Source organism: Indicator indicator, chromosome 17 (genome assembly GCF_027791375.1).
Source record: "Indicator indicator isolate 239-I01 chromosome 17, UM_Iind_1.1, whole genome shotgun sequence".
Classification (NCBI taxonomy): Eukaryota; Metazoa; Chordata; class Aves; order Piciformes; family Indicatoridae; genus Indicator; species Indicator indicator.
The window spans coordinates 14,364,971-14,390,848 of NC_072026.1; the positions used below are offsets into that span (position 1 = coordinate 14,364,971).

The 25,878-nt window shown below is 40.0% G+C and overlaps 1 protein-coding gene across 1 annotated transcript; it reads right to left on the reverse strand.

Moving 5' to 3' along the window:
* Positions 1-478: 478 nt before the first annotated feature.
* ATP7A (ATPase copper transporting alpha) lies at positions 479-19,547 on the reverse strand. The gene is made up of 22 exons (XM_054388512.1): positions 19,440-19,547; positions 16,599-17,088; positions 15,173-15,907; positions 14,427-14,633; positions 13,087-13,250; positions 12,382-12,543; positions 11,718-11,794; positions 11,334-11,559; positions 10,689-10,922; positions 10,308-10,399; positions 9,771-9,898; positions 8,907-9,061; positions 8,535-8,669; positions 7,500-7,694; positions 6,761-6,943; positions 6,232-6,445; positions 5,338-5,484; positions 4,796-4,938; positions 4,273-4,476; positions 3,503-3,620; positions 2,910-3,012; positions 479-1,815 (listed from the first exon to the last, which is right to left on the reverse strand). Exons 1-22 carry the CDS (start codon positions 19,545-19,547, stop codon positions 1,539-1,541), a joined length of 4,497 nt encoding a protein of 1,498 aa, XP_054244487.1. The 3' UTR covers positions 479-1,538.
* Between the last annotated feature and the right edge of the window lie 6,331 nt (positions 19,548-25,878).

The window sequence follows — 25,878 nt, forward strand, 5'->3', positions numbered from 1 at the left end:
AACTAGAGGCAGGAACAAATCACATTACACATACAGCGATTCACTAACTAGTGTCCTGCAACATGACTCTTCTGATTCCAAACACTGATATTTTTCTGGTAGTTCTCAGATAAAAAGCAAAAGCTGTTCACTTATGACTTCTTAGATGTGCAAACTGTGCACTGACATCAGACTTGAAGTTAAAAACTAAAAGATTAGAGATCTCTTTATCACACTCTGAACTGAGTACTTCTCTACAAGCACAAGGTGGAATTCCATGTTTACATCATGGACTGTATTTTGTATTTCAATGTTACCAAACCCACAATTGCCTCAGCCACCTCAGCAGAAGATTTAAAGCACAAGGTTTATTAAGTGACAAACATGTAGCTAGATGTAGCTACTGGATGACAAACCTCCTTTTTTCTTACTGAGAATATTGCTAATATTCATGGTTTAACAATCAAAACCTGCATTTTGATGTTTCAATTCAGCAACAAATGAAAAATCTTAATTCACAAAGCCTGAAACTCAACATCGCAGGCAAAGGGGGTTTGGATCAGTCTGTGGAGTAGATTCTGGACCATTCCTGGTATAAAGACACCTTTACAAGCAATTAATGTCAGTACAGTATCTGCTATATAACAAATCCTCTGAGGGGGTCAGGTATCTGCAAAGACTGAACTGTAATGATTTTAAAGGCAGTCTGCCTGACATCTGCCCAAACTACTCTGGTTCATGTCAGAAATGTTAGCAGATACTGGTAGTGAGTACTAACTACACTGCTGCGTTCTTCAAAAGCTAAACATCTCAGCTAACACTGCATCACACTCATCTTGTATTCAGATGTTGCAGGAGTTTTTGGTTTAGGAGAGTTTGGGAGTGAGTAAACCTCCCACCACACTCAACCTTCAAGCAAAAATCCTTAGCAGTAGGAGTGTACTGGGACAGAGATTTACGGAGTCTCTTCTTTGCAGGAATTCAGACCACAATCAGGGATATGATTTGAAGGCAGGAGTGTGGAAAGTTGGAATCAGATGTTTGTAAAAACAAAAGGCTTTGAAGAGGAACCATCCCTGGTAGAAGGGATTGCAGGAGGTGTGAAGTAAGGCACATTTATCTGCAAACACAGATCCTTCAGTGTTTTGCAGATGCAATAACTTACCACATTTTAACACAGCACTGAACTTGACTATACACAAAGTAACCTATTACAAGGCTGGGAAGTAGGTTTCTGGTTCTTTAGTGTCCTTAATTGTATTTTGATATTTTGCTAAAAGCATGCTACACTGCAAGCTTCCTGGAGTGGTAACACAGCTCTGGTTGCAAGCAGGAACAACCCCTGCACGAATTTTTTTGGCAAATCTAGTTTAACAAAAACAAAGACCCTGAACAGTCACTGCAAAAACTACCTTTCTACATCAAAGAAGAAACACATCTGAAAAGACCTCCAGAAATGCTCAGCACATGCACCGAGTCCTAGACAGCTCTTTGGTTAATTCTGCCACTTGGCTTCAGGTTGTTTTTTTTTTTGCTTCGTGGGAGAGGATGGGTGTGTGTCATAAAGCTGTGTCATCATCTTCTCCAAAATCTCCCACCAACAGTGAATGCTTATCTGGTTCATTAAGAACGATGCTGTTCACTGAGCGCTTGTCTGAGAAGAGAGAGTTTATGGAGGCTCTGCTGTAATTGATGATCCGATCCATTAGGCTCAGTTTAGGAGAGCCTGTCCCAGTCTCATCAATTCCAATGTGGACGCTGATTTCAGATGGGCTCTTGCGCCTCATTTGGCCATGGGCCCGGAACTCAAGTTTCTCAGAACTTGGTTTTTTGTACCTAAGGAAGGAAAAAATCCAAAAGATGACAACATATATCTCAGGGGCTGAAGTAAAGTACACTAAAATATGGAAAGAAACTTGCCTATTGCTAGGCTGCTTGGTCTGTTGTCCTAAGTAGCGTGTGACAGGATGAAAGGAAACAGCCTCAGGTTGTACCAGGGGTGGTTTAATCTGGGCATTAGGAAAACTTTCTTCACTGAAAGGGCTGTCAGGCACAGGAACAGGCTGTCCAGGGAGGTAGTTGAATCATCATCCCCGGAGGCTTTTAAAAGCCATGTAGATGTGGTACTGAGGGACATGGTTTATCAACAGACTTGGCAGTGCTAGGTTAATAGTTAGACTCAATGATCTTAAAGGTCTTTTCCAGCCTAAACAATTCTATGATTCTGTGCCCAAGCTAGAAGACATTTACAATTTGAATGATTAGACAGTGATGAAAGCTTCAAATGTGACAAGGCTACTGCACAACCAGAAGTTAATTCAGTGCTTTTTGGCCATGACACAAAAGAACAGGCAAAGGTGAGAAGCATCACTCAACATTTAAGTGCTTTGATGGTGCCCAGCTTCGGCACAACACATTGCCAAGATGTGTCTACTTAGAGTCGATCACTGTAGCTATTACTGACCAACTCTTCTACTCTCCTTCTGAAACTTGGTGTGTTAACTAAACAGCAAAGATACCATTCCTACCAGAGGATGCAGAGCAAAGAACAGTAATAGAGACAGATGCAGCAACCCTCTGTGTCAGTGTGGTGTTTGCAGCTGCATTGTCTCAGAACCCAGCATATCCTGACCAGATTTCTCACAGATACACAAAGGCCACTAAGGATTTCTCCATTTTGAACACGCTTCTCATTTGGACATTTCTCTTCACATTAGAAATCTGAAGTACTGCTGTCTGAAGTGCTTCAGACCAACGGACTCTTCTCAAGCAAGAGCACAACCAATTGCTGCTGAACACAGACCTGCCTGAACTGTTCTTCAAAATGCTTTGAAATCTGTCCTGAAATCCACACTTCTTTTTTGCCACTCAAAGTAGAAAGACTTGAGCTTCAAATCCACATTCCAAACCATAAAATTGTTCATACTTACATCTTTAACAGCAAAGAAGAAAGCACAACAGAAACAGAGGAAGCAGCCATGGCTGCAGATCCCATCCAGGGCTGCAAAACCAAACCAAAGGGCATGAAGACACCTAGAAAATGGTAACAGTATACAATAACATTTACATACACAGCATACAGTAACTTTTACAATTTCACATAGACTGTCTAATTGCAGTATGTTAAAAAAATACCGTTTTAGTTTAAAGGACAAATACTTAATACATCAATATTTGGGTTCTGTCTCAGCTAGAAACTACAGCTGGATGTATCAACCAGTCTGAAATTCAGAGATAAGCATGTCTCACCCAACCTTGTAGTAAGCTGCTTGCTCACAGAGGCAAGCTCATACAATAAACCTTTTATCTTGAAGCTATTTTGCTGTCCTGAGCATACTCAAAATACCCACAACATGGAAGGACATCTCACAAATACACCACAGCAACAACCCCAGACAGAGAAAACTCTGCACTTCTTGACAGTTAGAAATACAGAAAGTGGGCACCCTTCCACAGAATGGTAAATCACTGCGGTCTTCTACTCACTAAGCAATCACATCACTGCAGGGAAACCTTCACATACCAGCAGCAATGGGAACTCCAATGAGGTTATAAATTAGAGCAAAGACAAAGTTAATCCGGATCCTTTTCACAGTTTTCCTGGATAAATCTATACTTGCAACCACGTCCATCAAGTCATCCTGTAAGTTAATGTTTATTGGAAAAATAAGGGAGAAAAAAGCACACATGTAGTGTCATCATACCCCTCTTTTAAAGCTAACTGTATTATATATTGGGGTGGAATTCAATGATCTTCAAGGTCCCTTCAACGTAAACCAGTCTATGAATATGCTGGATGTAATAAACTACTTGTAGTTAGTATCCTGTAGGCACTCCAGTTTGTCTGCATAGAGCCCACACAGTCAGCAATCAATCTTATCCCAGAAGCCATCATAATCCAAATAACACACACAGCACCACACAACACAGCTCTGGACACTGACCACAGCTTCTGTCAAGGTGTTGCTAACATGTAAGAAACAGTGACAATAACCTTGGAGGCCCTGTGGTGTGTCACTGAAATAACTTATGTTTGCCAAAGGTCAGGTCACTTTTTCCTTTGTCCACTTCAGTTGCCCCAAAATTTGTAGTAGCCAGAAAATGGGGAAGTTTCCTTCACAGGATAATTTCACTACACCAAGCATACATAATGACAACAATCTCTTCTCTGCTCCAATTCTCCTGGCTTATGAAGGGCATAAACTTCAACAGGGGTCTGAGTCATTCAGGACAAACTGGGCCTTCTAACTCCTCTTATAATCTCATTTTTAATGAAGCATTTCAATTTGTTACCTTAATGAGAACGACATCAGCTGCCTCGATGGCTACATCAGTTCCTGTGCCAATAGCAATTCCCACATTGGCCATGGCAAGAGCTGGGGAGTCATTGATACCATCTCCCACCATGGCCACCCGTTTTCCTTCATCTTGTAGCTGCTTCACTTTTGCTACTTTGTGGGAGGGAAGAACCTCTGCGAACACTTTGGTGATGCCAACCTAAAGAGAGGAAGTACAAAACTGTTCTGCAGCTTTCTGCTGGCTATGAAAAGCTTCTGCCTTTTGTAGTGTGACTAGGAAGGTTGAAATCTGTTATGACAAGCTAAAGACAAACCCATCTAGTATGAAAACAGCTCTGAATTCAAAGCTGATGCTTCTTCTATTCAAACAAAGCTTCTTCCATGCTCACCTTATTCTGGATTTGTTGACATTACCATTTTTCACAGCAGGCCAGTTCTATACCAGCCACAAGCAGTATCAACACAACAGAACATGCTTCCTGTGAGTGGGCAAACTCCAAACTCGTGTCACAGCTTACCTGAGAGGCAATAGATCTTGCTGTCTTGCTGTTGTCACCAGTCATTAGGACAACTTCTAATCCCATACTCTTCAAAGTGTAGACTGCCAGCTCAGCCTCTGGTTTCACAGTATCAGCAATAGCTAACAAGCCACAAAGTACTCCTAAATTAACAGAAATAATGTGTTTGTGATAAAGATCTTTAATGCTTTATGAGAAAAAAAAAAGTAGTAACTTTTCCAGTAACACCAGACACAGTAATACCAATAGTAAAAAGCAAGATAAGAGGTATCAGGGCAGCAGTTTTTAAGGCAATACAGCACATAGACCATTCAACAACAAAAACTCCTTTTTTCCTCTGTCCTCTTTGCTCCTTCAAGTCATTGCACTATGTCCAACTTCCCTGTCAACTAAGGCAGGCAGGAAGAGATCTCTGTTAGATGCAAGTGCTATAAAACTAGCTAATGATCTCTTTTCATCCCATTGTTCTGCTTCAGTTATAATTGCTATGACATTACAGCTTACTTTCTACCTCTGAATGAAAAAGACAGCACTGAACTTACCATCAACAGCTGCTAGAACTGCTGTGCGACCTCTCCGCTCATGTTCCATCATGGCTTTATCAACTTCATTTTTAACAAGGAGGCCATTTCTATTCATCCATTCCCGGTTCCCAATGAGGACTGTGTATTTTTGAGAAGTCATAGCAGCTGGAAAAAACCAAAAATCCTACTATCTTGTGGATAACCAGGAAGCTTCCCTCCAGCTACTCCTATCCAGTATGCACCGACATATCATTAGGGCACCCAAACAGAAAAATCTCACTCAATACTTTCTGTCCCACCAATGTTTTCATGTTCTTGCCAAGACAGACACCAACATTTCTTCAGTAATGGGTAGTTACCACATGAGCAGGCCAAGAATCACAGGTCAATGGACAGTGAAGGGCCAACTCCCTTTATCAGTGCTTCTATTTATATATCACAGCCCAATACAGTTGAAAGATGCAACAGTGAGCTGTTCTTGACTGAAACCCAGTCAGTTGTGCAAATACACATAATTTTGGCTCACAAATGGTAAATTGGAATGAAGCAAAACAAAACAGTGCTGAAATACAACTGATGTATGATTATCCAGCCCCATATTCAAGATGTCACTTCAGATTGCATTTATCAATGCATCCTGAGTGATCACAGAATCAGAGAATTGCTTGGCCTGCAAAAGACCTTTAAGATCATCCAGTCCAACCATTAATCCAACGCTACCAAGTCCAGTTCTAAACCATGTCCCTGAGCACTACTTATGAGCACGAAACAAATTAGTGTAAAACTATTTCATGCGTGCTTTGATGCAAGCCCAATTCTCCAGGGCAGAATAAAGTGACCTCATTTTTAAGGCTCCTAAAGACACAAAAGCAAAAATGATCCATTTCAGTCTATAAAGTGGAGTTGTCTTACTTGGCAGTTCAGCATCAATAATCAAAGCAGGCTGCACAGATTCATCTGTATTCTCCTTAATTTTCACAAGTGTTGAATTTTTAATATTGTTTTCCTCAACCATTTTATTTTTCCTGTAGAGCAATGCTTCAATATTGGTGACTTTACAACTGATGCCACAGCCTGGGACTACCTGAAAATCTGTACATGTCCCAAGAGTTTCTGAGTCCAGTTCCTAAAGAAAAAGGATGCAGAGTGAGAAAATATTTACATCTATAAAAGTATGCTGCATTTACAAACCCCACAAAACAGAGTGCAGTCAAAGAACTCTAGCAGGAGCAGAGAAATAGTCAGTTATTCAAAATGTAATTATGTATCCAGAGTCTCTAATGTTGTACTAAGTGATTCATGTGGCTCCTCACTTCACAGCTTTCTCAGGTGGATACATCAATTACCTTCTAAATAACACAGGACTACTCACAGATATTAAGTCCTGCAAAAAAGGTTCTTCCATAATACAACCTTCTCATTTCCTGAGCCAAGAACTCACCTTTTTGCAGTACTTTGTTATTGCCACTCCAAGAGGATGTTCACTATTACTCTCTGCAGTCCCCACTATCGCCAGCATTTTATGATGTGGCAGTTGGTTACCCTCCACTAGAAACTTCACCTGCATCACTTCTGGAGTTCCATGTGTGATAGTACCTGTTTTGTCAAACACAACCACCTGTACCTGCAGCAAAACAGGACAACTTGAGTCAGTGAACAAAGCTATAATGCAGAGCTTCCTCAGAAAAGACTGAGAGGGGATCTTCTCAATGCTGATTAATAGCTAAAGGGTTGAGGGGCAAAAGGATGGGGCCAGACTCTTTCCAGTGGTGCCCAGTGACAGGACAAGGGGCAACAAGCACAAACTGGAACCCAGGAGGTTCCATCTGAACAGGAGGAGAAACTTCTTTGCTGTGAGGGTGCTGGAGCCCTGGAGCAAGCTGCCCAGAGAGGTTGTGGAAGAGATTCCAAACCCACCTGGACATTGTGATCCTGGGCAACCTGCTGTGGGTAACCCAAGCAAAGGGCTTGGACTGGATCACTTCCAGAGGTCCCTTCCAATCATGCTGGGATTCTGTGACAAACTCCCAGTTTCCCCAAACTTACCAGCACATTCTGATCATGTCTCCCTTATTAACAGGTACTGACTCACGTGTTAATCATCTGCCTAGGCAGCAATGGGCAAAGTGGCACAAGTACCAGCCATTGAAGTTCTTGTAACAATGACCTACACCCTTTACCTTGTGTGCCATCTCTAAGGGCTCTCCTCCTTTGATCAGAATGCCGTTCTGAGCTCCTACTCCAGTCCCAACCATCACAGCTGTTGGGGTGGCTAATCCCAGAGAGCAAGGGCATGCAATGCACAAGACTGTGATGGAGGCTTGGAAAGCAAAGCGGATTATCACTTCAGCTGCAGAAATGCTCTTGTTGTAGCCCTGGTGACAGAGGTTTATGTCAGTAGCAGAAGAAACTGAACAATACAAACAACACATTCAAGCTACACATTGCCTTGGATGTTGAAAAATCTGCAAATATATAAGCTAAGCTACTAATATTAACAAGTAAAGCATAGGCAAACCATGAAAAAGCTCAGACTAATGATTAAATTAATGTCTAATTAACTAACGACCAAGTTCTGTTCTGTACTGCATATACCATCTGTTTTACTTATGGGATATTTACCTAAATAAGGTACCATATGCTATGGTAACTGTTTTATGCTGCAATGTAACATAGTATAAAGATACTCTATCAACAAAGTCACAAACAAGGTGGATATGAAGCTTGCTTTTCTGGTAACTAATAAATTCTAAATCAGAAATAGTCAGGAACCAAGAAACCTGTGATCTAGCTAGTCCCAAGGTACAAGTTAGGATCAATCTCCTCTGTTACCTGTCATAAAGATGAACTCCACTGATTTCTAGATGCAAAAGTGGAGGTTGTGACACAGAGGACTTTGTTTCACCACAAAGAAGGGATGGAAATTGGGAAATTTTTATGTTTACTTCTGTTTTTCTTCCTTAAATTCACTTCTTTTTAAATACTAACTTTCAGGAGTTGCTTAATCACTGCAGAACCATTTTAAGTATAAATGTAAGTGATACAGTGTAAAAATATAATTATTGTAATTATCATTACTATTAGTAATAATCATCATCTATAGTCAGCAATTGCCAGCAGGGATAATTCAGAAAGGGAACTATTATAGCCTAGTAGACTTGCGGTCTAACTTGCTTTTTAAGCAGTTCAAAAGGTGTTTAGGGAGACTTACTTACCAGAAAGTACTTCTCTACTATTTTGAAATCCACAAATCCAATTATAATCCAGGCAAAAAGGGTAACCACAGAGACAGCCACAATAGAAGGAACAAAGTAGCCACTAAGTTTGTCTGCAAATTGCTGGATAGGAGCCTAGGAAGGAGAAATACTCGTTGGCTCCAGCAACATCATTATTATTACAGCTGCCTGCAGCATACCACACTTTGCAACTACCTACTTAATAAGACTATGAGACTCGAAAGAGCAGATAATTTCATAATCCTTATTCAGCAAAATACTAAACAACCTTAACCATTCTTCTCAGGATTTGGAATTCTGATGCCTAAACAGTACGATAAAACCCAAATGCTTCATTTGGTAGCACTCTACCTTTGAGGTCTGGGCCTCCTCCACAAGTTTTACAATCTGGGAAAGAGTTGTATCAGCTCCAACATGGGTTGCTGAAATCAGGAGTGATCCATTCTGGTTAATAGAACCTGCAATAACTGTATTGCCAGGTTTTTTAGTCACAGGCATCGCTTCACCTAAGAAAAGGGCAATGACAGATGTTAAGGTACATTTTTTCAGCACTATTATAATAGCTACCAACTCCTGACACGCAATTTGAAGAGTGATAACATCAGCTTCAACTTCCTTTGTCAGATTCATTTTAAGGAAATAAAAATTTTTACACTTGCAAAAATCAATGGATGCATTGAGAAGTGTGGCAAGCAGGTCAAAGAGGTTCTCCTCCCCCTCTACTACTCTGCCCTATTAAGGCCACATCTGAAATACTGTGTCCAGTTCTGGGCTCCCCAGTTCAAGGACAGGGACTTGCTGGAGAGGGTACAGAAAAGGGCAACACAGATGATTAGGGGACTAGAACATCTTTATTATGATGAAAAATTGAGAACTGGAGCTTTTCAGTCTGGACAAGAGAAGACTGAGGGGAAATCTTATAAACACAAACACTTCAAGGGTGGCAGTCAGGAGGATAGGACCAGGCTAATGGGCACAAATCTGAACACAGGAAGTTCATCTAAGCATGAGAAGGAACTTCTTTAATTTAAGGGTGATGGAGCACTGAAACATGCTGTCCAGAGAGGAGGTAGGGTCTCAATCTCTGGACACATTTCAAAACCCACCTGGATGTGTTCCTCTGTGACCTTCTCTAGGTGAACTTGCCTTGACAGAGGGGTTGAACTTGATCTCCAGAGGTCCCTTCCAACCCCTACCATTCTGTGAAACACTTACCTGTGATAAGAGATTCGTCCACCATAGAATGTCCTTCAATAACACGACCATCCACTGGGAATTTGCCTCCTGGGATCACTTTGACAATGTCACCTCGCTGAACCAGTTCAACATCAACTTGCTCTTCGCTAGAAGTATGTAGAGTGTTTTAGTAAGAGATTGTTAACTGGAGTTACCCAGGCTAAAGGAGCTCTCACTGTACACAAAACATAATCCCACAGATGGACATTAACTTATAAAAAAAAAATGGCAGAATAAAGGCCTTTTAAAAGAGCATTATGATGATTTCATCATAATTTTATTTACTTTCCAGTGGAAAAAAAAATCACTAATTTTCTTATAACAGCAAAAATTAGGAAGATTCCAATAAAACAAATCAGAGCAGTGTTAGTTTTTCAGTATTTTTAACATTTATAATTGGCAAATATGGAGTTATTTGCTTCAAAGCTCTACAGAATGGTAGCATTTGTCTGGGAATTAAGCACATTAACAACAACAAAAAAAGAAACAGAAAAAGCAAATGACAAAGCAAGATACCTTAAAAGAACGTTACCAGGGCCCAAGGTAACAATAGTAGCTTCAGTAGCTTGTAATGAAATTAGTCTTGCCAGTGCTTCTGATGTTTTACCCTAGAATAATAATTTTCATATTTTTTCTGACTATGCTATTGAAAAACAAAAATTACTGGGTAAATGACAACTGCAGATGTTGCAATTTACCCTATTAAAAACACTTTCTCCATTTACATTAACCCATTTCATATTTTTACTGGTTCAGTTAGTCAGGATGATTTTACAATGAGCAAGGTTAAAAAGTTAACAAAGCTTTTTCATGGTGTATTTCTTTAAAGGTATACAACAATGATTCTCAGTGTTTTGCAGCTTCTAGATACCATCCATGGGCTTTTGTCTTCCTTACCTTTGCAACATGCTCAAGCCACCGGCCCAAAGAGATGAAGACAAAGAGCATTGGGGGTGTATCAAAGAAAGTTACAGGGTTTACTTTTGCTTTCTCAGCCATTGCAACCAGGAGAATAACAAATGAGTACACAAAGGCAATGGAGGTTGCCAAAACAATCAGCACGTCCATATTTGCAGTTCTGTGCTTCAGGGCTTTGTATGCCTGTATGTAGAAGTGCCAGCCTCCAAATATCTGCAACAGGAGCAGCAGTTGTGGTTTACAGACACATTTGTAACACAGGAGCAGCATTTCCATGAGAAGGGGACACCCACATTATTTGTATTATTTGCCTTCTCCACCTCTTCCCATGCAAAATCCCAGTACCACCAAGTCTTCACACCTCCACCCAGTTCCACCAGCTCCTCCCCATGCCCAGCAGTGGAGCTAGGGAGGCTACCTGGCTGCACAGCACCTCTACACTGACTGGCCTGCCCAGAACAGTCCTTGGCACCACTTATTTTGGCAGCAGCAGAAGCACAGAACAACCTCAAGAGCATACTGAATCAACATAATCACAGTCACTTTTCAAATCTAATTTCTGCATGGCCTTCCACTATGAGTGTTCATGCCCAACAAACTAGAAGTTGTCCTACTCCCACTCACCTGTACAGGGACACAGAGTAAAAATGACAGAAAATTCATAACAGACAATCCTGGCAGGAGCTGGTACTCCAGGACCATGGAGGAGTGAAGGGCCTCCATTTCCTCATCGCTCATGTTGTGATGTGTGTGAGCATCTGACATTTGACTGTCCATAACCATCATGTAAACCATCAGTCCCATCACAGGAATACAGAAAACCAGGCTCACAACGAAAGACCTTTTCCACCTCAGAGTTAAAAAAAGAAAAGAGATTTGGTTTGCAGTCAAGAGCTGGGCAACATTTTAGCTTGGAAGTCTTGCACAGTCACAACAAACAAATCGTAACTTTACTAATGGTTAAAAAAGAAGACAGAAAGGGCTCTAAATATGTTCAGGAATACTTACTGCCTTATTTCCTGTTTGTGATCCAGATGACTAGCAGATCTATCTTTTTTGACTAACGAAGTAGTGAAACCTAAATCCTAATGGAAAAAAAACATAAAAATATAGAGAACAGCCAATTTTTAAAGGCACTTTGTGCTCCTATAAAGTTATTGCCAGATCATTGATGGTGCCAGCATTAGATTTGATTTACTTTATTAGTATTTCCAATACGGTTGTTAGTATTTTTTAGCTACCCTGCAAAGACAAAAAAAGCAATCTGATGTAGAAATCAACCTTTCAAGAACATTCCAATGCTATTCTGTGTCTTTCCAAAATTCCTGAAGCATGGAAATTGAGTGAGAAAGACAGGAAATTTATTTCATCTCTCTCATGCTACAGTATTCGTTGTTGGGATTTCTTTTTCTGCAAACCTCTTACTGGTAACTTCAACTCTACTATAGCCTGGCTTTCCTAGTATTTCAGTTTAAAAACTCTGGCAAAATCGTAACAGAGCTTTGCTTCTGACCAAGGACACACACTGTCTGCAGAAACCTGCACCAAGAAGCAAGCAGATGGAGGAAAAGAGATTTTTTTTTTCCCTTTAATTGTCTTCCCTTCTGTTTCTGGGGTATGTAACTCTTGAAAGGGCATTGAATATGAGATTTGATGCCTTCATGAAACATACCTTTATTGTTTGTGCAACATCTCGAGGACCTATAATCTCAGGATCATATTTAATATGTGCTTTGTTGGTAGCAAGAGCTACTGAGCAGTATAGAACACCATTAGTCTTCATGAGCGTGGATTCTATTTTGTGTACACAAGAAGCACAGGTCATTCCTCTCACCTGTAAAACATGTTCCTCCCTGTTATTAAAACCACAGGTTACTTGGTAAAGGCATCTAAAGAACTAGGAAAAGAAGTGCTTACAACTACTCTGAATTATTTGGTGCATATTTCTGGGGTTTGAAGCAGTGGGAGGGAAGGATGAGGAAGCATAGCATACAGACCAGGTTATTAAACTCCTCTAAAGCTCTGCAGGCTCTTCAAGCTCAGAGCTAGGGTACTCTGAGCTAGATTTGGCTACAAAACAAACCCAAAACTAAGACAAAACCAAAAAGCCAAGAGGAAATTTCTGCAGAATAATCATAACCTTCCAGAGTAATCAAAACCTCATGGGAATATGTCTCTGTCTTCAGTGCAGTAGCAGTGAGCCAGCACAGTTTGCAGGACAAGATACAGTTTTTAACACATACCTGCTGCACTCTCACACTAGAGCTTAATTTAGGAAAAAAATCAACTCTATGATTTTCACTTTAGGAAGTGGACTTTTAGACAAACACATCCAACACACAAAATTGGGGGTGGTTGGTTTTAATCACTAACTTACAACAAGCTCCAGAATTCCATCTCCTTCACCACAGTTTTCCACCACAGTGGCTCCAAATCCCAGCTCCCGTATGAGCTCTGCAATGGCTGCAGGGTGTATGACAGCAGGATTGTATCTCACTTCTGCCTTTCCTGCCATTAGGGCAACAAGTATTGAATGTATTCCTAGAAAATAAAAGGTGTGTATGGTGGGTCATACTTCAGAAACACACTGCATTTGTGGTAATGTGATGGCACAAAGGCGAGTCATCGAAACTGCGGAAGTTAACATAGTCTAGGTACACAGAAAGAAACTCATCAAAATTGTTGGAAGACTGCTGAGCAATGCAACAAAAGCACCCAAGTGTAGGTGTAACAGATGAAAGTACTACCCCATGAGAGTTGCATGTTTTTAACAGTCTAATTGTGGACGCCATCTCCCTGGAGGTGTTCAAGACCAGGTTGGATGAGGCCTTGAGCAACCTGGTCTAGTGGAAGGTGTCCCTGCCCATGGTACAGAGGTTGAAACTAGGTCCCTTTCAACCCAAACCATTCTCTAATTCTATGATAATTACAAGCATTCAGTCCACAGTATAGGAAAAGATGATCTAGTCTTACTCAAAAGAAGTATTTCTCAAATACAGTTTTGCATATTTTTCTGCTCTTCATTTACCATTTCTAAAAGCCTGTTCTTCAAGGGAGAACATGTATGAGAAAGGGTAGATGTAACAATGTGCAATCCTACTGTGCACAAATTAAAAAGGTTTCAATCCATCCATTTTTAGGATGAAAAAACATTAACCTGGAGCACATCCACTTTCATTACAATAATTAAACAGAGTCTACATTAGTGACTCTTCATTACATCACAGTCATGCAACTATTTGCTTCCTGCAAATATAGTCAGCACAAGGAGAGAGGCTGTCAGGACAGATATAGCTGTCTTGACTTGCAGAGCCAAAATTAACTTACACCTCTTTAATCCACATTAATGCTGTCCCTCTCTAACAGGTCCCTTCCTAACACAGGCACCTAAGCTCCTGCCTTTGAGTTGTAGACCTGGGCAAGTTCCTCCGGTAGAAAATATTTGGTTTTGTTTCAAAAGGATCCGTATTTAATCCCTATATTGTCTTTGGAGCACCCCAATATCTGCTTCTGCAAAGGCAGTCTCTAGCCAGCAAGCCTGCAAGGCAGCAAGGACAACACTGCTTTCATCCTGTTAACCAACAGCGAGCAGACTGTGTTCTCACCCTTGATATACCAACTTCTTTTCACAACCCACTATTCTGTATAAAAGCTGGATGGATTCTCTAAAGGAAACACTCTGAAATGTAACAGATTACACTGAAATAAATCTCTTACCATCTTCTCTCCTCAAATTTCTCTCGATGTTGGCAACACATGAAGCACAGGTCATTCCTGTGACCTGGACATAGCACTTCAATATAGTCTTTGTCTCTTGTTTGCCAAGAAGGGCTGGGGACACTTTGGATGGAAGTTCAGCTTTGTGAGATTCCAGCTGCACTGCAGGTGAGGGCTGGGCTACTGCCACAGGTAGTTCTGCCCTTGCTGGAAAGGAGATTCAGGATATTATGAATAGCCATGGCAATGATGTATGAGCTGGTACTACAGCAGCTGAAAATACATGCTGTGGTAAATTTAGCCCAATAAAAGGCTGACAAACTGGGTCTCTCTAGCCTGAAGATGAGCAGCCTGAGAGGGGATCTTCTCAATGCTCAGCAATAGCTAAAGGTTAAGGGGCAAAAGGATGGGACCAGACTCTTTTCAGTGGTGCCCACAGATAGAACAAGGAGCAGTGGGCACAAATTGGAACCCAGGAGGTTCCATCTGAACATGAGGAAAAACAGTGGAGTTTCCTTCTCTGGAGAGATTCCAAACTCACCTGGATGTTGTGATCCTGGGCAAGCTGCTGTGGGTGTCCCTGCTTTAGCAGGGGTTTGGACTGGATGATCTCCAGAGGTCCCTTCCAACCCCTACCATGCTGCGATTCTGCGATATGCCAACTGTTGAATTTCATTTTGGGTGGCAGCAAGTTATAAACACAACTGCACAATCCTTTTAAATTAAGAAGTTCAGGATGTCATTACCTGGTAAAGATGCATCAAATCCCATGTCCTCTACTGAGGAAAGCAAGTCTTCTGGGCATGTTTGCAGAGGGTCATATTCTATAGTCCCATTACAATTTGCAAGAGAGACACAAATGGATTTGACACCTGCCTTCTGGGATATGACTCCCTCAATGGACTGCACACAAGAGTTGCAAGTCATCCCTTCAATATTTATCACCACAACTTGAGTAAGTGGCTGGCTAGTATCCTTCAAAGCTGGATGAGGAGACTTGAGTGGAGATGCCAGCGTGGGGAAAAGTGCTACATTTTCATATTGGTCAGGAAGGCTGACTTTAAAAGTCTCTGGAGACACCATCTCAATGTTTTTTTTCAGGAGGTCTATGCTAATTAAGTGTGGGTTATAGTTTATAATAGCAGATTTCTTCTCTAATGAAACAATTACACTTGTTACTGATGGGAGTGCTGATATGGTGCTCTGAATGTTGAGGACACATGAATTGCAGTGCATGCCATCAACTCTGAAGACAACTGTCTTTGTATCATTCACATTTGAGTTTTCTTTGGCTGCTGTTTCAGAGCCTTGGGTTTGAGTATTTCTCAACCTTTCCAGGTCCATAGCACTGAGCTTGAGGGGTTTGGGCTGCTTTTTGAAAGATGCTGTGAAACCTGCAGCTTCGATTTGATGTTTTATTTCTTCTGCTGCAATGAGATGAGGCTGGTAGACAACAACAGCTTCCTGATTGTCCAGGGACACTGAAAATTAAACAATAAAAATAGGTGTGCATTTCTGCCCTAAGCATTACAAACACGCTGCTCTATGAGCAACAGATCTTGTCAAAGCTTTCCAAGAATGCTTTAAATGCTCAGAAATCTAACTGCAATGGAAAGATTCAACTACTTCAGTAAACATCAAACTACTTAATTCTTCAACCATTTTTTATCTAGTAGTGCAACAATTTTTAACTCCTCTTTTCCTCAACTTTTTGCTCTTTCCCCAGTACTACTTTACTATTTCTTACTAAATTTATTCTTTTAATCAGGGTTCTGTAACAATTTTATGCCAAAGCTATGTATACAAATATTTTTTTCTTTTTAGATACAATACAGGCATGCCAGTATTAATTTTTAATTGGCACAGAAAATATAAACTAATATTAATTACAATGCAAATCAAGACATCTAGTATTAGAGATTTCTATTACTGGTGGTACAATTATGAAATACTACTAATACAAAGCAAACCACTGAATATTGTCACATAACCTCATCTCAGTTTGGACTAAAAGCGAAGAAAAGGACCCAAATTAAAGATGTACCTAAATAGCTGATACCACCAAAGAGCAGCTATCACACTAAGCTAATCTAAACCCAAGACACCTCCACAATGCCATCAGAGAACAGCACAGTCAACCTCAATTTACATGAAAACACACCAAGATTTTACCTTTAATCCGCTGGACTCCTTGCAGTTTGCCAATCTTGCCCTCAATGGTGCTGGTGCAGGAGTGACAGGTCATCCCTGCTACTTTCAGGCGCAGCACAACGCTGCTTGCTTGAGACCAGCTGGAATCTTCCCAAGTTCCAGGAGTTACCTCTGGTGCAGAAATTGTTAAATCTGCTCCTGGGACCATGTGAATGATCTGCTTGCCATTGATAATGGAAGGAAGGAAAGTCACCACTGCAGTTTTTTGGTCAGAGGACATTTTAACATCCAGGATACCTTTGTTCTTTAGCAGTGCACTACAGATCTGGTTAGATGACAGAGCTGACTGAGTAGGTATTGTAAGAAAAACAGTGTCAGATAAAACAGGTTGTGGGTTTGAATCAGCTAGTGTAGCATCAAATCCCATGTCGTATATTGCTTCCTGCAACATCGCTGGAGTCTGCAGTTTGGAGTCATAAACAACAACTGCATTCTTATCCTCCAGAGATACCTTGTGAGAAAAAAAAACCAAAACAGTTTAGCAAACTGCAATACTAAGAGATAAGAATTAATATCTTGCATGAGACTAGAAATAGGATTTATTTGCATAGATTACGAACTCTTGTCCAGTATATTCATCTGCCCTTACTCACCTTGAAGAAAAAAGCCATACCAATAGCCAGCACAAAGTGACTTCTGCTCATCTGTGCAACAACATAGCTAGGAAGAACAGACAACTTTCTCCTCTCCCCAGTTTCAGAATCCTTTACAAGTCTGTCCAGCCACTGTAACTTATGACATCCAGACAGCATCAATGCAGTTAATGAAACCCCCAGAGCCAAACTCTCTTGAATTGTGATGACTAACCCAATTAAATCTCCAAAGCTACACAGCCCACAGAAGCAATTCTAATCACAGGAACAAATCTGCAGTGAGCAGTAATTACCCTTAGGCTACAAGGAAGGAATAAAACATGCTTTGGAAAAACTCAGGTTTAAGTAGCAGTGAAAGGAGCCCAGTTTTTCTAGGCATCTTTGGCACAGGCTGTGAACTTCCTATGAGCAATGAAGTGCATCAGACTGCACAGAACAAAATTCACTTAGGAAATTTGATATATTAAAAATATTATAGAGGCTGGTTTTTCTCTATATATATTTTGGTGGTCCACAGACGTCCTGATTTGGTACTAACCTTTCACATCAGATGGTACAAACATCCTCAATTTAATTTGCTTCCAGCTGACGATGTATCAAACACAATTACTGCAGTTTCCAAAAGGGAAAGCCAATGACTGCCAGAGGCCCAACACGTTATCATTCAATTCTGTCTTTCCTCTGGGCAAAGTACAACCTAAAGACCATGGTCATGATTAAATTAGACCAAGTAAATAATTTTAAGAACCACCTTTCTTCATTTTTGTCACAATCATGGGCCTTAGCAGAATTAGGAACATGGACATTTATTGGTTTCATTGCAGTTGAAGGCGAAATAACCTAAATGCAGCTCTGTTTGCCTGTATTAGCCATCCAGCAGTCATGTCCCTTGCTGACCTAATTCATAATCACTAAAACAAACCTCTGTTTTACTATTCTCACATTTTTTCTGAAACAAATGATCTGGCTAAATTGAAGTTGTGGTATTATAATGAGGATAATTAATAAATATGACCTCTTAAAGTTTCTTACAGCCTTGTTCTACTCAGACAAAGTTTTTGTAATGTATTCTATTTCCAAGCATAGTTTTAGAAATAGCATCCAGCTTTGGGGTAAGGTCTCTACCTTAAAACCTAAAGACAAAACTGTTAATATCACCCTTTTACATAAGGAATAAAGAGGGTTTGTGAAAGACACTATGGGATGCACATTATTTTCAGTTAAAGTACGAATCTTTCCCCCTTTTCCCAGCTCAAGTCATCTGTATATTTAGCTCATAAAACTAACAGAAACTTCCCAGTTTTTAAATTCCTTCCACTATTGTAATTACTGTAAAATGAAGCATTGTGAGCTTCATTATAGCATTATGAGCTCCTCCTGGAACACTCTAAGATCTGATATATTTCCCATGATAGAAAAAAAAATTAAAAAAAATACTGATTATCCCCTCTGAGTTAAGAGAAAAGAAAAAAAAAGTTAACAAGTCAGATCAAGGAAGTCTGCATTATGGGCAAAACATGCAGCTCTGTAAGCAATTGGAGACAGCCGTCCTGCTGCTCCTCCTCTCATTTCTTCACTGACAATACAAAGGAAAAGGAACTTCTAATGCTTGAAAGGACTAACAAGAGTTTACTTTGTCACCCAGACTACCTGCTACTCCTATTTCACTAACCACCACAAAAAAGCTTCATTTTTCATGGTGGGTCAACCACCAACCACCACAAAGTTAACTGGACACCTCAAGCCCACAAACACTTTTGAACCTGTGCAAATGTCCACTGTGTACTACCAGTTTGAAAAAAGCCAGAAAAGGCCTGGAAGCTTGGGAGCAAATCCTGACATTTATTTAGCATAAGGGATAAGGTCAGTTTGATTGTTTTCATGGTGTAAATTCTAGCGCTTTTTGCTTTATCTTATTTAAATGTGTCCTGATACTGCCTTTTTTCCCCTTTTTTTCTCATTACTTCACAGTACTGAATTAATTGCAAAGCAGAATGTTACTGAAGGGTAACAGACAACGACCTAGCTCCTAGCGCCAAGCACTTTGTTTCTCTTACACCAGAAATACACTTAGACACTTCTAACACTAGCTTCCCATGCCATGTACAGAATACACTCTCTCTTTCCACACACTTTCCTCCCCTGGTGCACACTTTATCATCATTTCTCATAAAAAACAAAGCTTTGGAAGAAGCAGCGACGGTTTTACCTCAATGTGATGGATACCATTCATCTTCCCAAGGTGCTGTTCAATGGTCTGAACACAGGAATTGCAGGTCATCCCCTCCACACCAACTACTATGGATTTTGCTGCCATTGTGAAATTCTACTCACGTCTTCTCATTGCTGCTGGCCAAAACCAAAACAGGCATTTGTTCTTGAAGCAGTTCAGAGATTGAAATCAAAACAGAGATCTAAAAGAGTATGTACTTGGCCGCACATAACCCTAGATGTGAAACCTGTGCAAAGCTGAACAGGAAGGAGAACTTCAGATATTTTTTCAACAAATTTTCAAAAGGGATAAGTGTTCTGACATTTGTTATTTGATTTGTGTTACAATCAAGAGCGTTTAATTGCATGCAGCAAGCTGTCATTCACTGGTGTGTGAGATGAAACTACAAGGAGAAGCATGTGAGAAGGAAACACCAGCTCTTGGATGCTACAAAAATGGGGATGGCATATAAGCTACACTGGCACTGGTGATGCTCATGTTTTTCCATATGAGTATCTTATGTATTATCCTTGTCAAAAACAGGTGACACTGAAATCAGCCCTAGGAAGCAAATCAAGGTTTTTCCACATCTTAATCAGAAATACCTAATTTCTGCTCCTCTAAAGATCATTATTACTTTTGTTCATAAAAACGAGGCCAGAAAAAAGAAGTACTAAACCTAAATGAAACTGATTTACAAAAAACAATGGTTAAGGCACATGCAAACACTGTTAAGCAACACAGAGGAAATGAAAGCAAGTTATTTCCAGGGGTCCTTTTAACTTTTTGAAAATTAGCACTTTTTTTTCTTCAATGACAGAGAGATTAGCAACCAGGAAAATGACCACAGTTAACTGCTTAATGTTGGCTGCAGTGGAAGCAACAGCAACTTTTGATGATTAACTGAAGAACTGAAGTTAAACACCTGCTTAACTTGGTTTTGTTTACCCTCAGAACTTATCTAAGTTACATGAAGTACTAACCATGTTTAATAAAATTGATTTTTTTGCTCCTTGGTGATACTTCAGAAGTGTTTTTTGTTATAGGTCTGAAAGGTCCTGGTTTCTCTTTAAGACATACTACAAAATGTGTAAGAATACAGGGGTGTTCCATCAGAGCAACAGCTTTAACTCGTTGATGCACAAAAGTAAATGCTGAAGTTTAATCAAGAAGAACACAAGGCAGTATAAACCTCTGGTTGACTGAAATTTCCAAGAGATAAAATGTTTTCCCCCTTAACTACATTTTGTGTAAAGAGATAGGAACATATTGCACCTTTCTGTCAGCCACTGATCCGTTGGAGAATTTAACTAATTTCTAGGTGAAAAAAGAAAAATATTTAAGTCTGTAAATAATATGAAAGATGATCTGAGAAGGTGATTTAAAAGATTTACCTTCCTAATGCACTCCCCTAAAGCCCTCAAATGACCAAATGATGGGTCCTTTTCTCAGGCTCATCTGCACACTCAAGAGGTACAAGATACTTTTAAAAGCACTACAAAGATAGCCAAGATAATCCACACATATTGAAATATGATCCCTACTGATAAGCTCAGTAGTTCCACAAAGAATGCTTAGTCCATGTAAAACAAAGAAAGACTTAATTGTAACTCCACAGTCCAGAAGCAACAAATACTCCCCCAAAGCTGAAGTACAAGTAATGTTCCAAAAAGTACTTGACTCTGTTGTCTGACCAGACACACACAACTGAGACACAACGGTCTACCACAGTCAATCTGTCCTCTAGTAAGGCTTGGACAGAAGTGAATTTAAAGGCATTTTACTTATGTGATCAACTTGAACTGCCCCAACAACTGCAATGTTACTGTATTTTGAAATAAAATATGAAGTAAGAAAACACTTTGGAGCTGCTATCCAAAATAATCAAAGGTTGGCATGTAACATGGTGAACCAGTACTATCAAAATGATTAGAGTAGCCATCAGCACTGCCAAAGTGCCTACCAATGGACTAAAAAATAAACTGCTTTTATATGTCAAAGTAACATTATACTTACTTTCAACATCTACTACCATTATAGTTTGTCACAAAGCATGTTCTCCATTTCTTCATTTTCTTTCCTTGCCCTTCTGCTGCTCATTTCACATACAACTGATTAAAAAAAAACCCAAACCAAAACCACAACCACCTGCTATTTATGTTTGGATTTAAAAAACAAATCACAGGCAATTAAACTTCAGTCACTCCACTGCCCCAAGAAGGTTTTTGTTGTTGGCTTGGTGAGCTTTTAAAGACTGTTCTCCCAGGACCAAATGACCAGGGCCTCTTGGCATTAGGCATTATAGAAAGGCAGCAGAGAAAGCCCTTTCCTGAAAGAGACTGCAATTCAAACATGCAAAAAGCATAAAGGCAGAGGAGAAAAAGAATTTTAGGGGTCTTTTTATCCCTTAAGGCCCCAAAGTACTAGGACCAAATCCAGAACTTCCATCACAGAATGTGTCTTTCAGATCAAAATGTTTCTTCTCTTTGTTCTCTGGCTTTAAATGAAGAAACACTACTGGTTCTACATGATGTAAGCATCATTAACAGCTCTCTGTTGGTGGGGAAGATGACAAACAGGGATTTCTATTTCCTTTGTTGCAACTTGCTAACGGTTTTCATACCATTTTTAAGACCAGGCTGTTCTCTAAAAAGAATGAGATGTGTCCAAATGTAAAGGTAGAAAAGGACCCATTTGTAAGCAACAGACTCTCCACACCAGTTACATTGTATTATTGACAGTGAACTGAGAAGCAGAGCATTCACAATCTCAGTTTTCTGTACAGCCTGAGACTTCTGAAGACTAAACTGTATGAATTTCCAGTCCTCCTGATGCTATAGAGATTATGTTCTCAGAAGAATATGCAGGGTTAATACATAGAGACTCTAAGTGCACACCCCTCCTTTCCCCCACCAGCACTTAAAAACTACCCAGAACAAGTTCAATTTCAAAGCTAATCCACACTTAGATCTGAGCCAGCACTCTGCCTTGTTATATTCTATTTCATGTCTAACCCTCTGCCTCTCTTACAAGTGCTTCCTGGTGGAAATACTTCAGCTGAAACTTAAAGGAAATATTTTTGTCATAATTTCCTCCTCCTGACAATGTCAAATTAAGAAAAAAAATCATGACTAAGCTGCCTGAAAAATATGTTACACCAATAAATTATAACTGGATGCACACAAGGGGTGTACAAATATTGACAATTTAATCCTAGTTCTCATTATAGGTGTTAATATTTTGCCAAGTTCACTTGGAAGTGGTTGCAGAAGTCAAAAGATCTTCATGAAGGTGTGTAGCAATTTGTGTAAACTACAGCTATGGCTTGAACTTGGAATACACTGTTCCATCACTCTTGACATCTGACTCTATATATCCTCTGTTGGTTTCCTCTGGTTTTTTACATGTTTATATAGACAAAAAAATAATGCACAGATACATGTGTGTATATATATGCCTTAGCTCAAAGGACAATCTCACTGTACAAAGGAGAGCTACAATTCCAGCAGAATGGAGCTGAAAAACTTCTAAAGTTTCTGTAACATCTAAAAAGCTTCCTAGGTGACAACATGTATTTTATAAGGTGACACTGAAGATCTCCATTATTACTGCTGACTGCCAAGCGAGTGACTGGTAATAAATAAATTTTGATTCAAAGTTATCACGGATACATTCTTTGAAGTGAGATGCTAAGTTGTGGATCACACTGTTTCAGAGAAGAGATGGTTTTATTCTTTATCAATACATTGATTCATTTATAAAGCATCTTCATCAATTAGTATGGGATTTTAGGATTTACTGATGCAAATGGATAGCAGCCTCCTCCTCTCTAATCCAACAGCTATGCATCTAGAATACAAGAATCCGAAAACTTGAACTCAGCGACTGCTCTTGGAATATCACCTAAAGCAGCTTCATCTTACTGAGAGGCCTTGGCTTTGAACTAACTTTGTAACAACTTTTTGTAATCTCTACTATACTATTTACTGCTTAATCCCTTTAGAAACTCCCATCTTCTATTCTCTTTCATAACAACTCACCTGTGTTTTGCAGCACACAAGGCAGCAGTACTTCCTTGTTTGTGTATTAATACCATCAATGAAGCAGCAGATCCCTAGAAATAGCCTGGCAGGCTACATGTAAAGCAGCAATGCTCAGTGACAGGAGAGTACAAAGGGTAATTAAAAACAAAATTCTATTTGGGAATGGACATTTCTTTCAGGTATGATTTTAGGCTTAATGCTTGGGTTGTGTGTGTGCAGGTTAAAACCCAAATATTTTATGTCCTTTAAAGCCAATTAGAGTTTTTATTAAGAAAGAGAAATAATTTCTACTTCCAACAGCAATTTCTCCTTATGTAAAGGAAAATTAAGCAGCAATCAAGCACAAGGTGATTGAGAAACTCAGATTCAGCTTTCTAAACTAGTTTTTTGGATGTGCTAACAGTAGTCTCTGTAAATAAAATGACTGAAGCAAGCTAAGATTTGATGAAGTCAATGTGAATGACTTAACTATCTCACACTATGAAAAATACAAGCAATATGAAGAGGACTTGACAACACTGGTGAAAACCCAGACTCTCACTTTACCCTACAAGGAACACTTTATTCCTTTGAGAATCCAAACTAACCCAGGCATCCCAGTGTAACCACACTTTGTGCCTCTCCTAGGACCAGTAAGGACACATAGCTGAGGAGCACACAATGGTTCTGGCTAAGTGCACAAGTTCAATGTTCACCCAAATTTTATAAATATAATTATTTTGAATTTATAGCTGCTTAAATGGAAAGAGTTCAACGCTAGGCAAAAATCACACAAATGCCAGTCACAGGATCTGTCAGATTTAAGTACAGCCTTGGGACTTTATTAAATTTCTAAATGACTGAGTCCTACTTTAGAGCTCACTTTATTTATGGCAGCAGAAAGAAATTACTAATTACATTAGATGGAAAAAAAGGCACCTGTCCCTGGAAGTCTGCAAAGACCTATGGAAAAGAGCAAAGGACAGCACGAAGGGAAAAAGCTGTCTCATCTCATCCCTGGGCTTACAAAAGTGCTGGATGGGTTATGAGAGGATGTGGTCCAACATGGAAAAATGAGGCTTTATTGTGTTCATTGGCAAACAAATATATTTGAAAACATGGATATATGTGGCTTAGTCATTGAGGGAGAAACCGTACATCTGTAATAAACACTTGTCGCAGACAGCTACGTGACACTTGAAATAGGTTGTAATTTATGTTGCTCAAGACTTTAACAAGTCTTGCTTGGTTAGCAGGCTATGGAAACTGCTCTGAGGAACATCATTTCGAGACAAACTGGATGAAAAGAGACAAATCCTTTGCAAATCCTTTCACTTATCTGCATCCTGTCCAGTTTACTGTCTGGGAAAGAAAAAAGCTTCAGGACTTTTCTCTACAACAAAATACTTAGGAATTATTAATTTCTAATCCAATAGTGTTTGTGCTGACATAGTGTATCGTAATATACACAACTAACTTCCACGTTACCAAAAAGAAGAAAATATTTGTTGGCCTATTTACATCCAGAAGTAGGAACCAACAAGTATTTAAATACAGAAATGCAATCTTTGGTACCTACAGAGAATATTTTAAGGAACTTTACACTAGGCAATATTATGACCAATTTCCTGAACATGGATACAGAGAGGCAATAAACTGGATTTACTCTTGCGCATGTTTGTGAGATTTTACCCCAAAGCATGTTTGCCTTTTCCCAGAATATTTACTCACGTTAAAGAAAATGTACTTGTGCACAGAGTGCTGACATCACAAGGCAAAAAGCCATGTAAAATGTTCTAGAGGTACAAGTGAAGCAGCTCAGATTTGAAAGAAAAGACTTTGGAGAAGAGGCTTGGTGACTTGTCCAGCCAAACCTGCTTTTTCTGTGAAGCTTACCAACAGATTAGGAGGTACCTTTTCCAAGCCATCAGCGAGTGCACACTGGGTATACACCAAGAAGCAACGAGAACTCCAGTCTGGATGCCTACTGATAAGAACGATCCTACTCGACCTGCTGGCACTGGCTGCATCCCAAGGAAAGCACAGGAATGTGGATGTGATTCCTACCATCAGCCCTTGCCTAGCACTAGGGAATAAAACCCAGGAAAGCAGAAGCAGCTTGCACTGAGTGAAGCGGCCGAGCAAGAAATACAGTTCGGGACCCAGAGCCATACCCTTTCGGTCCCAGGCCCTCCTTAAGTCCTCTTTCCCAAACACCCAGTCACCCCCGCGCTGTCCCGCTGCCCGCACCCGCTGGGCACCGGGGTACACTACATGGCTCGGTTTGCCTTACAGCAGGAAGAAGCTCACCACACTCCTTCGTCCCTTAGAATCCATAGCCCTCCGGAGGTGCTGGACAGACCAGAGGCCGTGCCGAAACCGCTGTTTTCGGCCTCGGACCCTCCCCCGGTGAC